This window comes from Chelonia mydas, chromosome 1 (genome assembly GCF_015237465.2).
Source record: "Chelonia mydas isolate rCheMyd1 chromosome 1, rCheMyd1.pri.v2, whole genome shotgun sequence".
NCBI classification, from domain to species: Eukaryota; Metazoa; Chordata; order Testudines; family Cheloniidae; genus Chelonia; species Chelonia mydas.
In genome coordinates this window covers 214,798,242-214,818,126 of record NC_057849.1, presented here as the reverse complement: position 1 = coordinate 214,818,126, position 19,885 = coordinate 214,798,242, and the positions used below count along the sequence as shown (strand labels likewise).

Sequence of the window (19,885 nt, the reverse complement as noted above, 5' to 3'; positions counted from 1 at the left end):
TGCTAGGCCACCACTTGCTGTTCATGCTGGCACTGCAATGGTGCAGAGTAACACAATAGTTAGCTTGCTCAGAGCAAAGCTGAACTCTAGGGTACAGATGTGGGGACCTGCATGAAAACCTCCTAAGCTTACTTTTACCAGCTTAGGTTAAAACTTCCCCAAGGTACAAATTATTTTACCCTTTGCCCTTGGATTTCCACTGCCACCACCAAACTTTATCTGGGTTCCTGAAAAAACGGAGTTTGGACACGTTTTTCCCCCCAAAATCCTCCCACCCCTTGCACCCCACTTCCTGGGGAAGGTTTGGTAAAAATCCTCACCAATTTGCATAGGTGACCACAGGCCCAAACCCTTGGATCTTAGAACAATGAAAAAGCATTCAGTTTCCTTACAAGAAGACTTTTAATGGAAGTAAAAAAAAGAAAAGAATCACCTCTGTAAAATCAGGATGGTGAATACCTTACAGGGTAATTAGATTCAAAACATAGAGAATCCCTCTAGGCAAAACCTTAAGTTACAAAAAAGACACACAGACAGGAACATTCATTCTATTCAGCACAGCTATTTTCTCAGCCATTTAAAGAAATCATAATGTAACACATACCTAGCTAGATTACTGACTAAGTTCTAAGACTCCATTCCTGTTCTGTCTCCAGCAAAAGCATCACACAGACAGACACAGACCCTTTGTTTTTTTCCCTCCTCCCAGCTTTTGAAAGTATCTTGTCTCCTCATTGGTCATTTTGGTCAGGTGCCAGCAAGGTTACCTTTAACTTCTTAAAGCTTTACAGGTGAGAGGATTTTTTCCTCTGGCCAGGAGGGATTTTAAAGGGGTTTTACCCTTCCCTTTATATTTATGACAAAAGGCAATCCCAATATTGGGGTGACCGACTTTGCCCCATTGACAGCAGTTGCGGGTAGGACTGCGGAATGGGTTAGAGATGTGCTGAGAGCTGCGATAGTGGGGGTTGTAATGCCATAATTCTTTGTTGAAGAGAGAGTCATTTGGATCTTGCCTCCACTGAGGGCCTTAGGGAAACCTTGCGCTGTGGCTCGAGCCCTGGTGCAGTTCTGCCAGTGCTAGCAATTATGCAGCTCGAGTATAGACAGACCACTTACATTGCTATCACCATGTCATCTGTCCTGACACATCAGTAGAGACACCCAAGCCCTGTCCACACTAGCACTCTTATCATTGCTAGCACTGATGGAGCTGAACAAGTGCTACAGCAACAGGGGGGGTGGGGAGCAGAGGGGGTTCCCAAATATCCTCAAAGCAGATATGGCATTGGAGGACCTGAGGGAGACATCTCTGTTGTGGCCTGTGCTGACAGCACATCAGCCTGGCCTGTGACCCAGGCCCTGCTTAGCTGCATGTCAAGGGAGATGGTGGATATGCCATGATGGTAGGGTGAATTTCCTGCTTTCTCTCCCAGGCCCCTGGCCACACCTGTCCTTACCTATCTGTCCAGGTTTGTACACAGGTTTGTCCATCTGTACAAAGGTCCTCTTCATCACAGGCTTGATCAGGACATTCTGTCTCTCCTGAAACTCTGAGCCAGCCCTGAAGCCTGTGACCTCAACAAAGGCCACTTCCTCTGAGCTACCCACAGGAGAAGGGACCTGCAGACAGAGTCACAAACCAATCATAGCTAATGGGCAGAGCTCTAGGGGTTTCGGTAATAAACATAATAATAATAATGAGGAGGAGGACTTTTTTTGCTCCAGCTGGTCTCATCCTGGTCTCAACACTTTTTATGTAAGGGGACTGTTGCCCCCTTACTAACATTCAGTGGGGGTGTTTTAGTTGCTAGCTCCCAATACTAAAAAGGGGGAAGGGTCAAAGGGAAATCAGGACCCTGAGACTGACAGCCCCCAGGAACAATGGGGAGAGGCCAATGCTCCAGGTCAGCCTGAATGACAGGGCGGGCAGGCTAATCAGGGAGTCAGGAGGCCAGGGAGGTCCCATCCTCCCTGTGAGCTGGATTTGCCTGGGTCTGACAGAGTGGGGCTGAGCTAAGGAGAAAGCAGGGGCCCAAGCTGAGCTGGGGAGCAGAGCTGTGCCAGATCCAGAGAGAGCAGACCCTGTCCTGAGAGCAGATCTGCAGCCCCAAAGCCAGAGGCACAGCCCAGAGAGAGCAGACTTGCCCTGGGAGCAGAGCTGCAGCAACCATAGAGCCAGAGGGGCCAGAAAAGCAGCCCAGGAAGCAGGTCAGTGCTGGGAGCAGAGTCACAGAAGCAGCCTGCAGAGCAGACCTGTCCTGGGAGCAGAGCTGCAGGAGGCAGAGGCAGAGGGGCCAAAGAAGCAGCCCAGGGAGCTGGAGGCAGAGCAGCAGAGACAGAGTGGTGGAGCTGGGCCTGGAGCAGTCCGGAGCTGGGTGCAGTGAGCAGCTGGGGAGAGCGAGGGGGACCCTGGGCAGTGGGCCCAGCACAGGGAGACGCCTCAGCCAAGGGGCTCTGCAGGCCAGGCTTGGATCGTAACCCCGACAGGGCGGGGGCGACACTGGGAAGAAGGGTCCTACCACTTAGAGCCTGAGAGTGTGTGGCCACCACCAGAGCAAGTGTCCAACCCACAGCATCCCTGCAGCACAGCCAGGGCCTGAGAAGAAGGCCTGGGACTTACAAGGAACAGATTGTGAACTGCCCTGACATTCCAGAGACACTGTTTGTGATGTTCCCTGCCACAGAGCGGGGTGGTGTGTTTCCTTTCACCTTTCCCATTTTTCCTTATTCTTTTTAAAATTAATTGTTGATTAAATAACTTGCATTTGCTTTAACATGTATGTAATGGTCAGTGGGTCAGAGAAGTGCCCAGTGCAGAGAGAGTACCCCGGAGTGGGGACACCCTAGCCCCTGTCCTAGGTGACCACAGCAGGGTTGGGGGTCGAGCCCCCCAGGAATCCTGGGCCCAGCCTTGTTGGTGTTACGAGGACTCTGCCAGATAGGAGAGTGGAAGGGGAGTCCTCAAGGGCAGGGAGGCCACTGGGTAAAGGAAGTGGGAGCGAGGACTCAGATCCTTTCACTAGCCCACTTCACCGGGGTAGTGCAGAACCCAGGAAAGTTCCCCACAAGAGTGGGACTATTCCCCCACTTACATTTACAAAGTCTTTTATTAAGAAGTGAAGAAAAATAAGGAAGTGCTTGTAGGTAGCATCCCTCCAACCCAGAGGAGGAGGGGCTGCCCCTTGTGCACAGATGGCCGGAGCCAGACCAGACTCGCCCCTTCTACTGGAAGTGGGCTGGGAGGACTGACAGTATAAAAGGTGAAGTCTCCGTCTCAGTTGGGGCCGAGACAGTGAGGGAGACAGATGCATCCTGCTTGCTGCTGACTTCATTGCTGAGCCAAGGGACACCCTGCCCCAAAGGAGCCTGCATTCCCAGGTGAGCTGCTAGGACTGCCATTGCCTACCTACCCTGAGGCGGCCGAGGACATCCACGGAGCTGAGTACCAAATGCCGGGGTAGTAGGAAGTAGCCCGGGGACAGCTGACTCTAGTCTGGCTGCATTGCTGCCTGAATCCAAGTTAGCATGTTGTGGCTAAATTCCCTGCTGACCCAGTGGTAGAACACGCCTCCACTGTTAGGGCCCTGGGCTGGGACCCGGTGGAGTCGGGGGGGCCCAGGTCCCCCTACGCTGCTGCTGCTGCCAACCCCACCCCTGGGGTGGCAGCCTCCCCACAAAAGGCCAAAGGCCTGCCTTGATCTGCTGTCCACCAAAGCTATGATGACAGACTATGTGGTGCTCTGCCCTGCCTGAGGGCCTGAGCCTCTAGCCTGCTCCTTAACTCTGCCCTGCCTGAGGGCCAGAGCCCCTAGACTGCTCCTTAACTCTGCCCTGCCTGAGGGCCAGAGCCCATAGACTGTTTGGGGTTTCACCCCATTAGGATGGTTGGGGTGGGATACTAACACCTGGTGTTCTAATTTCCCTTATACGAGGCAGTGATCCCAGCGACCTCGTGAGGCGGTGTGGCCTCCCTCCGACCTGGGGAGGAGGGATGACCGCTACACCACTAGAGCTCTTCAGAGCAGGATCAAGGGGTGTTGGCAGTGGTGGGTTGGGAGCTCAGGACTGTAATAGCAGGGGACTGCAGTGCAGGACTGATGTGCATTTGTACAGCTGTCAAGAGGAAAAGCAGGAGTGCATGGGGAAGGCTGAGGTGTCTGCATACACAATCCTTGCCTACCTCCTCCAGCAATAGGAGAACCTAGTAGGTGTTCTCCCAACCCCATGTTACTGTGTTTGCAGCTCCAGTACATGGTCTCTCTGTTGCTCACCTGGAAGCTGGTGCAGTCAAAGAAGCTGGGCTGGTAGACAGATCGTGTGATCAGTGTCTGATTCCCGTTTTGGTTTGTAGAGTTACAGTCACTTGGACTGGGACCCCTTGACCTCTGCTGACCTGGATGCAGACTGTCTCTGAGGAGGGGTAGAAGAGTTGAGCTGGTATCGCCACTGCATAGTTTCTATAAGAGAGAAAGGCCCTACCTGTGATTAGCTTTCATAAGAACGGCCATACTGGGTCAGATCAAAGGTCTAACTAGCCCAGTATCCTGTCTTCTGACAGTGATCAATGCTAGGTGCCCCAGAGGGAATGAACAGAACAGGTAATCATCAAGTGATCCATCCCCTGTCGCCTATTCCCAGCTTCTGGCAAACAGAGGTTGGAGACACCATCCCTGCCCATCCTGGCTAATAACCATTGATGGACCTATCCTCCATGAACTTAGCTAGTTATTTATTGAATCATGTTATAGTCTTGGCCTTCACAACATCCTCTGGCAAGGAGTTCTACTAGTTGACTGTGCGTTGTATGAAAAAAATACTTCCTTTTGTTTGTTTAAACCTGCTGCCTATTAATTTCATTTGGTGACCCCTAGTTCTTGTGTTATGAGAAGGAATAAACAACAGTTTCTGATTTACTTTCTCCACACCAGTCATGATTTTATAGACCTCTATCATATCCCCCCTTAGTCATCTCTTTTCCAAGCTGAAAAGTCCCAGTCTTCTTAATATCTCCTCATATGGCAGCCGTTCAATATCCCTAATAATTTTTGTTGCCCTTTTCTGAACCTTTTTCAGCTCCGATATATCTTTTTTGAGATGGGACAACCACATCTACACACAGTATTCAAGACGTGGGCGTACCATGGATTTATATAGAGGCAACGTGATATTTTCTGTCTTATTATCTATCCCTTTCTTAATGAGTCCCAACATTGTTTGCTTTTTTGACTGCCGCTGCACATTGAATGAATGTTTTCAGAGAATTATCCACAATGACACCAAGATCTCTTTCTTGAATGGTAACAGCTAATTTAGACCCCATCATTTTATATGTATAGTTGGGATTATGCTTTCCAATATACATTACTTTACATATATCAACATTGAATTTCATCTGCCACTTTGTTACCCAGTCACCCAGTTATGAGAGATTCTTTTGTAGCTCTTCGCAGTCTGCCTGGGACTTAACTATCTTGAGTAGTTTTGTATCATCTGCAAATTTTGCCACCACACTGTTTACCCCTTTTTCCAGATCATTTATGAATATGTTGAATATGTTGAATAGGACTCAGCCCAGTGCAGGCCCGTGGAGGAAACCACTATTTACCTCTCTCCATTCTGAAAACTGACCATTTATTCCTACCCTTTGTTTTCTACCTTTTGACTAGTTACCGATCCATGAAAGGACCTTCCCTCTTATCCCATGACAGCTTACTTTTTTAAGAGCCTTTCGTGAGGGACATTGTCGAAGGCTTTCTGAAAGTCTAAGTACGCTATTTCCATTGGATCCCCCTTGTCTACATGCTTATTGACCCCCTCAAAGAATTCGAGGAGACTGGTGATGCATGATTTCCCTTTACAAAAACCATGTTGACTCTTCCCCAACAAATTATGTTCATCTATGTGTCTGACAATTTTGTTCTTTACTCAGGGCCGACTCCAACTTTTTTGCTGCCCCAAGCGGCGAAGGGAAAAAAATAAAAAACCAAGCCTGGTTGAGCTGCCGCCGAAGAGGAAGAGAGGGACTGCAGGGCTTGTCGCCTAATTGCCGCCGAAGAACCGGACGTGCCACCCCGATGACGGAGGGAGTGCCACCCCTTACTATTGGCTGCCCCAGGCACTTGCTTCCTTCGCTGCGCCTGGAGCCGGCCCTGTCTTTACTATATGTTTCAACCACTTTGCCCAGTACTGAAGGCAGGCTCTCCAGCCTGTAAGCGCCGGGATCACTTCGGGAGCCCTTTTTAAAAATTGGTGTCACATTAGCTATCCTCCAGTCATTTGGTACAGAAGCTGATTTAAATGATAGGTTACAAACTACAGTTAGTAGCTCTGTAATTTCACATTTGAGTTCCTTCAGAATCTCTTGGGTGAATACCCTCTGGTCCCGGTGACTTATTACTGTTTAGTTTATTAATTTGTTCCAAAACCTCCTCTAATGAGAGCTCAATCTGGGAAAGTTCCTCAGATTTGTCACCTAAAAAGAATGGCTCAGGTTTGGGAATCTTCCTCACATCCTCAGCCATGAAGACCGATACAAAGAATTAGTTTAGTTTCTCTGCAATGGCCTTATCGTCCTTGAGTTCTCCTTTAGCATCTCAATCATCTAGTGGCCCCACTGTTGTTTAGCAGGCTTCCTGCTTCTGATGTACTTAAAAAAATTATTACTTTTTGAGTCTTTGTTGTTCTTCAAATTATTTTTTGGCCTTCCTAATTATATTTTTATACTTCATTTGCCAGAGTTTATGCTCCTTTCTATTTTCCTCACTAGGATTTAATTTCCACTTTTTAAAGGATGCCTTTTTGCCTCTCACTGCTTCTTTTACTTTGTTTAGCCACGGTGGCACTTTTTTGTTCTCTTACTATGTTTTTTTTTAATTTGGGGTATACATTTAAGATGAGCCTCTATTATGGTGTCTTTAAAAAGTTTCCATGCAGCTTGCAGGGATTTCACTTTTGGCGCTGTACCTTTTAATTTCTGATTAACTAACTTCATTTTTGTGTAGTTCCCCCTTTCTGAAATTAAATGCTAAGGTGTTGGGCCACTGTGGTGTTTTCCCCGCCACAGGGATGTTAAATTTAATTATATTATGGTCACTATTACTAAGCGGTCCAGCTATAATCACTTCTTGGACCAGATCCGGTGCTCCAATTAGGACTAAATGAAGAATTGCCTCTCCTATTGTGGATTCCAGGACTAGCTGCTCCAAGAAGCAATCGTTTAAGGTGCCAAGAAACTTTCTCTGCATCCCGTTCTAAGGTTTCTAGTTGAAATCCCCCATTATTATTGAATTTTTTATTTTTATAGCCTCTCTAATCTCCCTGAGCATTTCACAGTCACTATCACCATCCTGGTCAGGTGGTCGATGATATATCCCTACTGCTATATTCTTCTTATTAGAGCATGAAATTACTATCCATAGAGCTTCTATGGTGCTGTTTGGTTCATTTAAGATTTTTCATTTGATTCTATGTTTTCTTTCATATATTGTGCCACTCCCCTACCAGCATGACCTGTTCTGTCCTTCTGATATATTTTGTACCTTGGTATTACTGTGTCCCATTGACTATTCCAAGTTACTGTGATGCCTATTATATCAATCTCCTCATTTAATATGAGGCACTCTAGTTCACCTATCTTATTATTTAGACTTTTAGCATTTGTATATAAGCACTTTAAAAACTTGTCACTTTGTAGCTGTCTGCCATTACACGATGTAATTGAATGGGTCTTTTTTTTTCATTTGACTGTTTCTCATCAGATCCTACCCGTATTTTATCACCTTCCATCCTCTCCTCCTTACTAGGACATAGAGAATCTCCATTAATAGATCCTCCCCTAAGGGGTGTCTCTGTCTGAACCACGTGCTCCTCCGCACCTGTCGGCTTTCCCCCCAGCCCTTAGTTTAAAAACTGCTCAACAACCTTTTTACTTTTAAATGCCAGCAACCTGGTTCCATTTTGGTTTAGTGGAGCCCATTCTTCCTGTATAGGCTCCCCCTTTCCCAGAAGTTTCCCCTAGCTCCTAATAAACCTAAACCCCTGCTCTTAATTATTAGTAGTAGTAGTACTACAGTAGTAGTGCCTAGAAGGCCCCAGTCAGTGGGGGGCATTGTGCTAGGCCCTGCACAAACTTATAGTAAGAGACAATCCCTACCCCAAAGAGCTTACCATCTGAAAAGACAAGACAGGCACAGGGTGGGAGGGCAAACAGAAACTGACCGAGGGGAAGAGACTTGCCCAAGCTCACACAGCAGGTCGGTGGCAAAGCTTGGAATATAACACAGGTCTACAGAGTCCCAGTCCAGTGCCTTATCCTCTGGACCATGCTTGCCTTTCATCACTGGCTTGTTTGGTTTTGTGTCTGGCCTTCTGTCATACTGGATCTTACTGTTGGTCTGTGGAGCCCAACATCCTGCCACCTGATGTATGGGAACCGTCTGTCACAGTGTCAGGGTAACTGCACTGTATTCCCCCTCCAGGGTCCCACAAGGGCACCCACTTATGATTTCCAACTCCCAGCCATCACCTCTCTTGGGTGGAGACCCGCATTTCCTCTCCTTTCTGACTGGGGTGGGGGTGGGGTTATGGCTGCCCTGCTCCCTATTCTGCCCTATGATACCCCCAGAAGCCAGTCTCCCTAGAGGCTAGTGCCCGTGCTATGCTTTCTCCCCAAGGTCTATGACCAGCATATTGCCAGCAGTTATAAGTTACCACCCTGCTCTTTCTAAGCAAGCACCTTTATTCTTAAGGACAAAACATTACAGAGAAAACACAGAAACAATCAAAGTTCCTATAGACATGCTAACAGCTCACCAGAGGTCACTCATCAGCCTTATGGGGCACTAGTAGGCAACAGTCTTTCCAACCCTTCCCCGTGGACAGAAGGCCCTGTTTGCTGGACCGGAAAGAAGGTCCAAGCTAAGAAGGTCCAAGCTCATTTCAAGCTCATTCTCTTATACCAAAAGGCCCTTCTTTGTCTCTAGGCTCTGGAAAACGCAGGCTGAACCAGTCTATGCAAACCAGTCCAGGGAGTGGCAACTCTCTCGCAGTGATTTGCCTTAATCACCTCCCACTGTTTTTAGTTCTTGGAGGAGCTGTGGTAACCCTCCCCATGGCGTAGGACACAATCCTGCATAAACCATTCATAGGTTTAATTCAACCAGTATTGAATGCCATTGTTAATCTGTCGTACCTAAAACTGGGCCACATCTCACAAAAAGAATCAGATTTGATGACGCTTCTCTTAGCCTTAATGCCTCCCAGTTACCTCTATCAGACTAGATGGGCCAATAGATAGATTTGGGGCAGTAGGAGAGATACTGGCCCCAGCTTGTACTAGAGAAGGCCAGGTATATGAGAAGCTGGACCATTGGTCTGTTTGAATATGGCAGCTTTTACATTGGTGCTTAATACCCAAGCAGGAGTGAGCTGGTATCCTGTGTGGCATCAGCCTCAGGAACTGGCATCCAGTTATTACCAGTATCTACAGAGATGAGCTGAGAATGGCTTTCTCTGTTTGTGATGGGTTTTTTTTTTTTTTTGTTCTGCTACAGTGGTGGCATTCATGGCCCTCTTCTCTCTGGGCTGTGGGAAGCAGATGTGCAAACAGGAGCTATTGCATTGATTTACTGGATCATGTATTCCCTTTGTGACCTCTGTTTATTTGGAATCTCCCCCTCCCCCAATTATTATTGAATCAGTCCTTAGCATGAGATGTAAAACCAAAGTCTTACTCTTGGCTACCTATGTCATTCAAAGATTGCATGGCATTTTCCCCAAGAGAATTATAAATCCATGGTACACCCACATCTTGAATACTGCGTGCAGATGTGGTTGTCCCATCTCAAAAAAGATATATTGGAATTGGAAAAGGTTCAGAAAAGGGCAACAAAAATGATTAGGGATATGGAGCAGCTTCCATATGAGGAGAGATTAATAAGACTGGGACTTCAGCTTGGAAAAGAGACGACTAAGGGGGGATATGATTGCAGTCTGTAAAATCATGACTGGTGTGGAGAAAGTGAATAAGGAAGTGTTATTTACTCCTTCTCATATCACATGAACTTGGGTCACCCAATGACATTAATAGGCAGCAGGTTTTAAACAAAAGGAAGCATTTCTTCACACAACACACAGTCTGTGGAACTCCTTGCCAGAGGATGTTGTGAAGGCCAAGACTAGAACAGGGTTCAAAAAAAGAACTAGATACATTCATGGAGGATAGGCCCATCAATGTCTATTAGCCAGGATGGGCAGGGACGGTGTCCCTAGCCTCTGTTTGCCAGAAGCTGGGAATGGGTGACAGGGGATGGATCACTGGATGATTACCTGTTCTGTTCATTCCCTCTGGGGCACCTGGTATTGGCCACTGTTGGAAGACAGGATACTGGGCTAGATAGACCTTTGGTCTGACCCAGTATGGCCGCTCTTATGTTCTTAGTAAGCATGTTTCATCAGTCAATCTGAATCTTGCTTTGATGAAGCGAGCATTAGCACTCATAAGGGACAGCTGGCAACTTGTCAAAGCTGAGAGTATTAGAAGCATGCAAGACTCTATTAAAGGAGATTTTAGACTGAATGACAGCAGAATCTTATCGAACAGTGAGGTACAGCAGGTTGTGGGGTAGTCTCCCAGGGGAAGGGATAGCAGTGCTTGGAACATTTAATACTAAACTGGCCAATATGCCAGATGACGCACAGTAGGAAATGATCCTGCACTGGCTGAGACCCAATGTGTTTTTTTTCTTCTGTAATGCAAGCAGAGCTGTGTTTCTGTTCAGATTTACACAAAAGTCTCCCTCTCAGGGCTCTCCAGAGGGTGACCGCAGCTACACAAAGCCAATCAATTATAGCAGGACCATGAAAAGCAGGCAGAACTAAGCTTTGTATTCCCATTGAAGTTGGCTAAGAGACTTGCTGAGCTGCGACATCTAAGTGTCCCGGTTGGAGATTTAAATGGTGACGTGTGGCTCTGGGGAGAATAGCACAACCCAGAATAAAATATTTCCTGGACCACAGTAAAGTGTGTGGAATGTTGGCAGGTCTGAGTGAAACACACACAGACACCTGGCAGGACAGGCGCTGACTTGGATCTTCCCGCAGAACTGCTGCCTATGCGAGGTTTCCCAGGATGCAAGAAGCCAAAGAAACTCCAGTGAGCCAGAGCAATGCAGCAAACGGAGGCCCAGGACTGAATGAAACAGAGTAGAACACCCACCCTATGGAAATACCCCTTTGGTCCCACGAATCCCATAACAAGCATTTGCCACTATAGAATCCCCCCGCTCTGACGCATTCCCCACTAATCAGCATATAGACATGAAACAACCAGGGCTCTTACGTCATTGCAGAGGTTCCAGCTGTGAGAGGCAGGAGGAGGACACAGCTCCACAGGAGAGCTGTGCTTTTCATATCTGAGTTCTGGAGGAATCAGACTACAGGGATGTGTTCCTGCTCTACACCTCTCCTTCTCTGGCTCTTCTACTTCTTCCCCTGCTCTCAGTCTACACTGAAGCACCACCCATGTCCCTCCCTGTTATCGTATCTGTATCTGGCTCTTTGCTTTTAATCCAAAGGGTAGAAATCAGGTGGCATATGACTGCCACTGGGAAGTGGCCAGGTGAACACTGCTAGGACAATATTTACAAACCCACATCCTAGGCTCACTCACTTCAAGGCTTTTGCTGGGTTTGCTAGTGCTTCTGTGGGAAGATGTCTGCTCTGTTCTTTACTTCCTTGCACCATTAGTGGCAGCTGGAGACACAGCAGGAGCTCCACTAGTGTTATTAAAGGGTGTATTTATTAAAAGAACAGTGGGGAAAATTCATCCAGGGCTGAATTGGTTCAGTACTATTTTTCTTTCTAAAGAAAATTAACACAAGTGAAAGCTCAGACAAATGGAAATAAAGGGGTAAAGTTTTTATGTCTTAATGAAACCCCAATCCTGCCCTTCAGCCCCCCAGCTATTCCAGTCCTGGCTCCCTACACAGCTCTGCTGACACTCCTCAGTCCTGACCAGAAGGAAGAAGGGAGTTTACCTTCTTATTATACTTCCTTTCTCTTTCCCCCAGTGTGATGGTGCTGCCTGTGGGAGCCAGCTGAGGTCACTCAATTAGGGTAAACTGTAAACAAAATGGGGCAGACAAACCCCAAACGCTGGTGGATATTCCAATACTTAGATTTACCAAGCCAGCACAAAACAACTTCTGTATTATCTCACTGGTTACTCAGAAGTCCAAATAATGCAGTTCCCTTAAAGTGCCCAGCCTCAGGCCTCCATCCAGACACACATGGCAAACGTATGATGATAAATTCTGAAAATCTTATTTCATCATATAAAAGAAAAGGTTCTCCTGACCCCAAAGGACCAAGCCCCAGACCCAGGTCAAATAATAATTTAGATCTTACCCCAAATACATGCTTATAGTCAATCCTTATTAACTAAACTAAAATTTATTAAAAAAGAAAAGAGAGAGAGAGTTGGTTAAAAGATCAATATCCAGACAGACTTGAATTCAATTCTTGAGGTTCAGGTACATAGCAGAGAGGAGCCTGTATTTGCTAGAAGTCCTTTTAGAAATAGTCCATAGGTTATAGTCCAATGTCCATATTCAGGTGACTCCAGTCAGTGACTGGGGATCTTAATCCTTATGGCTTAAGGTTTCCCCTTCTTGAAACCCAAAGCAGATCTGAGATGAAGAAGGATAGTATCCCAAGGTTTTTATACATTTCCAGCAGCCTTTTGGCTTGAGAAAACAATAGGCTTAACTTTCCTTCTCCCAAACATCATGGCAATTAGCACAGGATAATTTATCCATTAAACAGTTCTGATACAGGTTATCACAACCTTCAAAGAGACATAGACAATAATACTATTTCATTCAAGTGTTTTCCTAAATGTTAATATTCCTTTTTTGATCTTTGAATCAAAGCTATAGCCATAGACAAGAGTTGTTTGCTTACATCACAAGACCTGAGCAAACAGCTGCTCTTCTATCTCTAACAATACAGGCTGCATTTCAAAGCTCTATTCATTTACATCTCTTCCTAACCAGTCTCTGAAGTTCGGCCATGGGTGGGGTCAGTCTGGGAGTTAATTAACTCTTTCTGGCCCTGTCACCTTTCAATGTGATATATTACACTCCTAACGTCACACCCTGATAGCAGAGTGACTAACCAGAGAAAGGGAGCCAGGGGGAAGGTTTCTGCAGCAGATCAAGGGCTGATGACTGTCCACCCTATCCCACTAGTTCAGCCACTCACTGAGGGAAGCATGAAGTCTAGAATCATCTGAGTCTGCATAAAATGATGCCAGGACACTGATACTCCTCAGGGTCACGGACGTACAGTGCTTTGAGCCCATATATTGATCTGCCCTTCTGAGCTGGTTTAAACGTCAATGTGGGTCTGCTATATCAGGCCATGGGTACAGGGAGTGGTTACTACACGCACACACACACTATGTCAGAGTAAAGCCTAGACACTGATTTAACCAGGAGTAAATAGAAGGCAGAGAACTAAGTCCCTCAGTCTCTTAGAGTGGGGTTGGTGGAAAGGCCCTGCAGTGTAGTTGAAAGTTTGACTGATATGGAAGGATAGGCAGGCCACACCATGGGAGTGGCTCTTGTGGATGGGCAGAGGGAGGCAGCAGTGAAGCTAGTCTAGGTGGACGAGTGGTGATGAGTTGGTGTGATGATTTGGGGAATCTGTATGACATATGAATTATTCTGTTTGGAACCATTCTGCCAGATGCAGTCCGCAGCAACAAGGGCTGGGTTCCTCTTTCCAACACAAACCAGAACCGGCTCGAGCCCCACCCAGTACACTGGGGAAACTAAACAGCATTCCTGGGCACCTCTAAGAGGCAATACTTCCCCCCTCACAAGCACTGAGTCTGTGTAACGAAAGAAAACTTTGATTAAAAGGGAAAAGGGGAGCCACCATTAATCTGGGAAAACACCACAACAATGATTCAAAAGCATGTGACCATAAGCAACATCCATCCCACCGTACGCTGGGCAGTGTCCTTTGCCTCAGTTTCTCACCTTGTGGTGTGAAAGTCCAAGGAACAAAGGTTCCTTTAACATGCCACTCCCTGCTCCCTGCACTATGCCCCACTCCCAATTGTCTGTCCTTGGTCAGCGAAGACCCAGAGTTCAGAGATGCGTTCCCCTGGATTCACCTCCCACCCCTGAGGGGGCAGGGATCAAGTAATGCCTTTTGCAAATGGCTCACAACTACTGCTATTTTCTCGGTGGCCACTGGCGCGGTCTCTCTGCCATTATTATCAGTACTGAAGTACTATCACTACTTCTACTTCTGCAGCGCCCAGTCTGAGGTTCTACCACTTAACCCCACTGCTCGTGAGCTCAGCAGATAACAGGAAACCTCACCACTCGTACAGGCTCTGCAGCGCCTTTCACTGCAACAGTGTCTCCAGACCTGGCCTGAGGCTTAACCCTGCTAGACTTGCTCACCAGGACTATCAGCTCTAGTAATCACTAAACAGCAACAAGGACTCACAAGTGAGTCTGATCAGCTGTCTTTAAACACTAAAGAGAGGTGTGTGTCAAATAGTACCCCCCAAAACTCATTCAGCAACACCACGCCCAGCCTCACTGGGCTTTGGCACCCCTACCCTCTCCTTACCAAGTAAGGGTCAGTGTAAGGTGACCCCTTCCATCCATATATGCTAAGTGTAGTTCCACTGTCCTGTACTCATACAATAAGGATAACAACATTTCATTACCCCTGCATTCAAATGCTTCAGTGATTTGTAACCCATAACCAGCCAAAATTGATCACTTTGGCAAAGCAGCTTCCTCTGCTGCACATCTAGGCAGAGTAAGTGTGTCTATGCAAATACAGTCTGCTCTTGAAGTCTTTCCCCTCAGCTCATCACTAGGTGTCAGGGGAGAGCCCACCTAGACCCTGGTATCTGTGACAGACGGCAGAACTCCATTTTGGATGTGCGGTTCTTTACCCACTCTGTTGCCTCTTCACCTCCATTTTGGACTAATGTCCCAACAGGGCAGTGGCATAGGGCTGAGAAAAGAGGGTCATTAAGTCCATTGAAATACAAACAGGCTAGATAAGGGACTCACTCGCGTCACAGGGAGAGGTCACCTGGTAACAAAGCTACTGGTAGGAGACTTGTCGAGGCTGATCAAGAAGTGGTCTGACAGAGGAGACTGGAAGGTTATAAAGGATTGGAGCAGCCTTGTGCATGGGGGGGATGTGACGGGTTGGATCACAGAAACCCTCTTGGAAACTGCCAACTGATGTGCCAAGACTACTTCTGCTCTGGCTTTCCCTGCCAATTTGGGACTCCAGAGCCCTGCCTGGTTGTGCCGGACATGCTTGCCGGCTACAAACACAGACCCAGGTCTGAACCACATCCCACAAACTGCAGGCTTTACTGAAAGCAGCGTAAGAAGTGTTCCTGTCTCCGAGACTCAGATGCCCAACTCCCAATGGGGTCCAAACCCCAAATAAATCCATTTTACCCTGTATAAAGCTTATACGGGGTAAACTTATAAAATGTTTGCCCTCTATAACATTGATAGAGAGATATGCACAGCTGTTTGCCCCCCCCCCCGGTATTAATACATACTCTGGGTTAATTAATAAGTAAAAAGTGATTTTATTAAATACAAAAAGTAGGATTTAAGTGGTTTCAAGTGATAACAGAGAGAACAAAGTGAATTACCAAGCAAAACAAAATAAAACACACAAGTCTATGCCTAATACAGTAAGAAAACTGAATACAGATAAAATCTCACCTTCAGAGGTGTTCCAGTAAGCTTCCTTTTACAGACTAGTCTCCCTCTTGTCCGGGTCCAGCAATCAGTCACAGCCCCGTGGTTACTGTCCTTTGTTCCAGTTTCCTTCAGGTATCCTTTGGTGGTGGAGAGGCTATCTCTTGAGCCAGCTGAAGACAAAATGGAGGGTCTCTCAGGAGTTTAAATAGACTTTCTCTTGTGGGTGGACACCCCTCCCTCCCCCTGTGTATAATCCCAGCTACAATATGGAGTTTTGGAGTCACATGGGTGAGTCACATGTCCATGCATGACTCAGAACTTACAGGTAGCAGCCATGGTTCACATGCTACCTTGAACGTCCTCAAGCAGACTTCTTATGTGGATTGGAGCCTTCCAAGATCCATTGTCCATTAAGTGTTTCTTGATTGGGCACTTAACTTGCAAATTCCTTTCTAAAGAAGCTGCCCAAGGCTACTTAAAATCAAACCAGTACTCAGCCAATATTCATAACTTCGAATACAAAAATGATACATGCATACAAATAGGATGAATAGATCCAGTAGATTACAACCTTTACAGAGATATGTTACATGCTATATGTAGCATAAAACATATCCCAGGTATGTTATATATACATTCATAAGCATATTTCCATAAAGCCTTATGGGATGCAACGTCACAGGGTAGTGACAATTTGGCCATTTTCCACCAGTTTAAGTTGAGGGAAGCAGGTGCAGGAACCAGATGAGGCCGCCTTCCTGAATACAGGGAGTTCCCCAAGGACTCCCCAGGGAAGGGTGAGCTAGTGAGGGACACTGTCTTCAGTGTGTGTGTTGTTTTCTAAGTGATCTCTAGTCTCATGCTTTATTGCAGAAGTGAAGAGCAACGGTGTTAGAACCCGATGTAGAGTGTCCGTGCGCTATGTGCCACACCTGTGCAATGCCCCCTGAAGAGGTAACACAGAAGGCTCACACCTTTGGGCAAGATTCTGAATGAGGATGTGTTTAAGCTGTGGGGCGTCTGAGGAGGCAGCACTGAGCTCAGGGATGGCAGCTGGGCCACATGTTTCTAGCTCTCAGGATGGGGTGCTAGACAGAGGGCTACCGAGTCACAGAGTTTAAGCCCAGAAGGGACCATTAGATCACTGAGTCTGACCTCCTGCACCACGCAGGCCACTGACACCACACAGCACCCACACACTAAGCCCCAAAACTGAAATGAGACCCAAATAAATGAGACCCACAGGAGACTAGACTATTATGTGCTACAGGCAGAGAATAGGAGGGACTGAGGCTGTGGCAGGGAAATGATTAAGTGAGCTATACCCGAATAATCCCAGCAAGTGACCAGCACTCACGCCCTGCAGAGGAAGGCAAACTTCCTCCCCTGCAAGGTCCCCACTAATCTGGGGGGAAATTCCTTCCCAACTCCACACATGGTGAGTGGTTAGACCCTGAGCATGTGAGCAAGACCCAGCCAGTCCAGTACCTGAGAGAGAGAATGCTCGGTGCCACCTCAGAGTTGCTGGCCCACCCTGCCCAGTGTCCCATCACCAGCCATGGCCAGATGCTTCAGAGAAAAGGGATAAAAAACTTCCCAGAATACATTGCAGGAGTGGGAATCCCTTACTGAGAATGTGCCTAGGGACCCAAAACTGCAATAGTGCCTGGGCTTCTGTTCAGCCTCCAGGGGATTAAAATACCCATGTAGCCACTGTCTCCTCACAGCAACTTGGTGGGCTGCCAACAGAGGCAGCCTGATCAGATCTGTGACAGAGGGGAGTGGCGAGATAGATGACAGCCTGCAGCGGATCTAAAGGTGCCATCTCCCTGAGGTGGGGATGAGGTGGATCGTTGTGGAGGTGAACGGACAGTGGCTGCGCTCAAGATGCCTTCCCCCTGCAGAAGAGCTGAGAAGAGAGGATAGGGACTGGTGTACAACCTTAACTTTCACTGCATGCTATAGTCACGTGCCGTGACAGACACATGTGAAGATTCTTACTCCCCTTATACCTACTCAATCTGTATTACAGCTCGCCAGCTCAGGGATGAGATCCATAAGTCATTATCAAAGACTTTTTACACACTTGGTCACAGACACATTCCAGAATGGGGTGGGAGGAGGTCTGGTCATATATGGCCTTTGCCAAGTTCCTAGTGGAGGTGGGTAAATATTGTCAATGTAATTAGCCAAGGGGAGATGAGATCCCTATACCCCATGGGTCAAGCACCCTTTGGACTTCAGAGTCTCTGTGGTGATATTTAGAACTCAACTCCTGGAGTCGATAGCCAGCTGCTCTAGATTTAAGTGTGGATCTCACCAGCTGTGCGTCCCAGCCCAAGCAATGCAGGGAGTATCGCTCCTCTGGGCCCTGGCTCTGCTCCCAACTGCAGCTCCAGAAACTCTGAATCCGTAAGGTTTTCCACTTTTGTTTGCTGGGGCTCAGTAGACAAAAAAGTCATTGTGGGGAGAGGAGGGGAGGTGGCTGAATTGGCTAGATTCCAGGAGCTGAGCTACTGGGGGCCTTATTTTCAGAGGTGCCAAGCATCTGCAGCTCCCAGTGACTTTAATAGGAGTTGTGGATGCTTAGCACCTATGAAAATGAGCACAGCTGTAACTAGGCATTTTAGCATCCAGGGCAAGCAAGCATATTTGTGCCACCTTTTGGGGTTTTGGGGGGGTTTTTTTGGTCATTTTTCCACCCCCGCAGCCTTGTACCCTGGGTGGCTGCCCCACTTGCCCCACCCTGGTTATGGCCCTGAAAATGAGATCTTTGGTGTTGGCCTTGTTCCTTTTTTTCACACCATTCATGATTTTATAGACCTCTATCATATCCCCCCTTAGCTGTCTCTTTTCTAAGCTGAAAAGTCCCAGTCTTATTAACCTTTCCTCACATGGAACCGGTTCCATTCCCTTAATCATTTTCATTGTCCTTCTTTGCACCTTTCCAATTCTAGTATATCTTTTTTGAGATGGGGCAACCAGATCTACATGCCGTATTCAAGATGTGGGTGTACCAGGGATTTATATAGTGGCATTATGATATTTTCTGTTTTATTATTTATCCCTTTCCTAATGGTTCCAAACACTGTTAGCTTTTTTTGAATGCTGCTGCACATTGAGTGGATGTTTTCAGGGAACTATCCACAATGATGCCAATATCTCTTTCTTGAGTGTTAACAGCTAATTTAGACCCCATTTTTTTGTATATATAGTTGGGATTATTTTCCAATGTGCACTACTTTGCACTTATCAATATTTAATTTAGTTTGCCATTTTGTCACCTCATCACCCAGTTTACAGTCAGCTTTGAACTTAACTATCTTGAGTAATTTTATATCATCTGAAAATTTTTCCACCTCACAGTTCACCCCTTTTCCAGATCATTTATGAATATGTTGAACAGCACTGGTCCCAGTACAGACCCTTGGGGGACCCAGCTCCATTCCCCTCTCCCTTCTGAAAACTGAACAATTATTCCTACCCTTTGATTCCTATCTTTTAACCAGCTACTGATCCATGAAATGACCTTCCCTCTTATCCCATGACAGCTTACTTTGCTTAAGAACCTTTGGTTTGGGACCTTGTCAAAATCTTTCTGAAAGTCCAAATACACTATATTGACTGGATCACCCTTGTCCACATGCTTGTTGTCCCTCAAAGCATTCTAATAGATTGATGAGGCATTTTTTCCCTTTACAAAAGCCGTATTGACTCTTCCCCAACATATTGTGTTCATCTATGTGTCTGATAACTTTGTTCTTTACTGTAATTTTAACCAGTTTACCCGGTACTGAAGTTAGGCTTACCAGTCTGTAATTGCCAGGATCACTTCTGGAGCCTTCTTTAAAAATAAGTGTTAATGTATCCTCCAGTCATTTGGTACAGAGGCTGATTTAAGGAATAGGTTACATACCACAGTTAATAATTCTGCAATTTCATATTTGAATTCCTTCAGAACTATTGGGTGAATACCACCTAGTCCTGGTGTCTTATTTCTGTTTAATTTATCAATTTGTTTCAAAACCTCCTCTATCAACACCTCAATCTGGGACAGTTCCTCAGATTTGTCACCTAAAAAGAATGGCTAAGGTGTGGCGATCTCCCTCACATCCTCTGCTGCG

General features: G+C 46.6%; 1 protein-coding gene across 1 annotated transcript in view; it reads left to right on the top strand.

Moving 5' to 3' along the window:
• The first annotated feature begins 18,105 nt into the window (after nucleotides 1–18,105).
• The window catches only part of LOC102932862 (alpha-2-macroglobulin-like protein 1), a 48,918-nt gene continuing 47,138 nt past the window's right edge, over nucleotides 18,106–19,885 (top strand). The window contains exon 1 of the mRNA XM_007055618.2: nucleotides 18,106–18,173. Coding sequence (XP_007055680.2) covers nucleotides 18,106–18,173 — 68 coding nt within the window. The remainder of the gene's footprint in view (nucleotides 18,174–19,885) is intronic.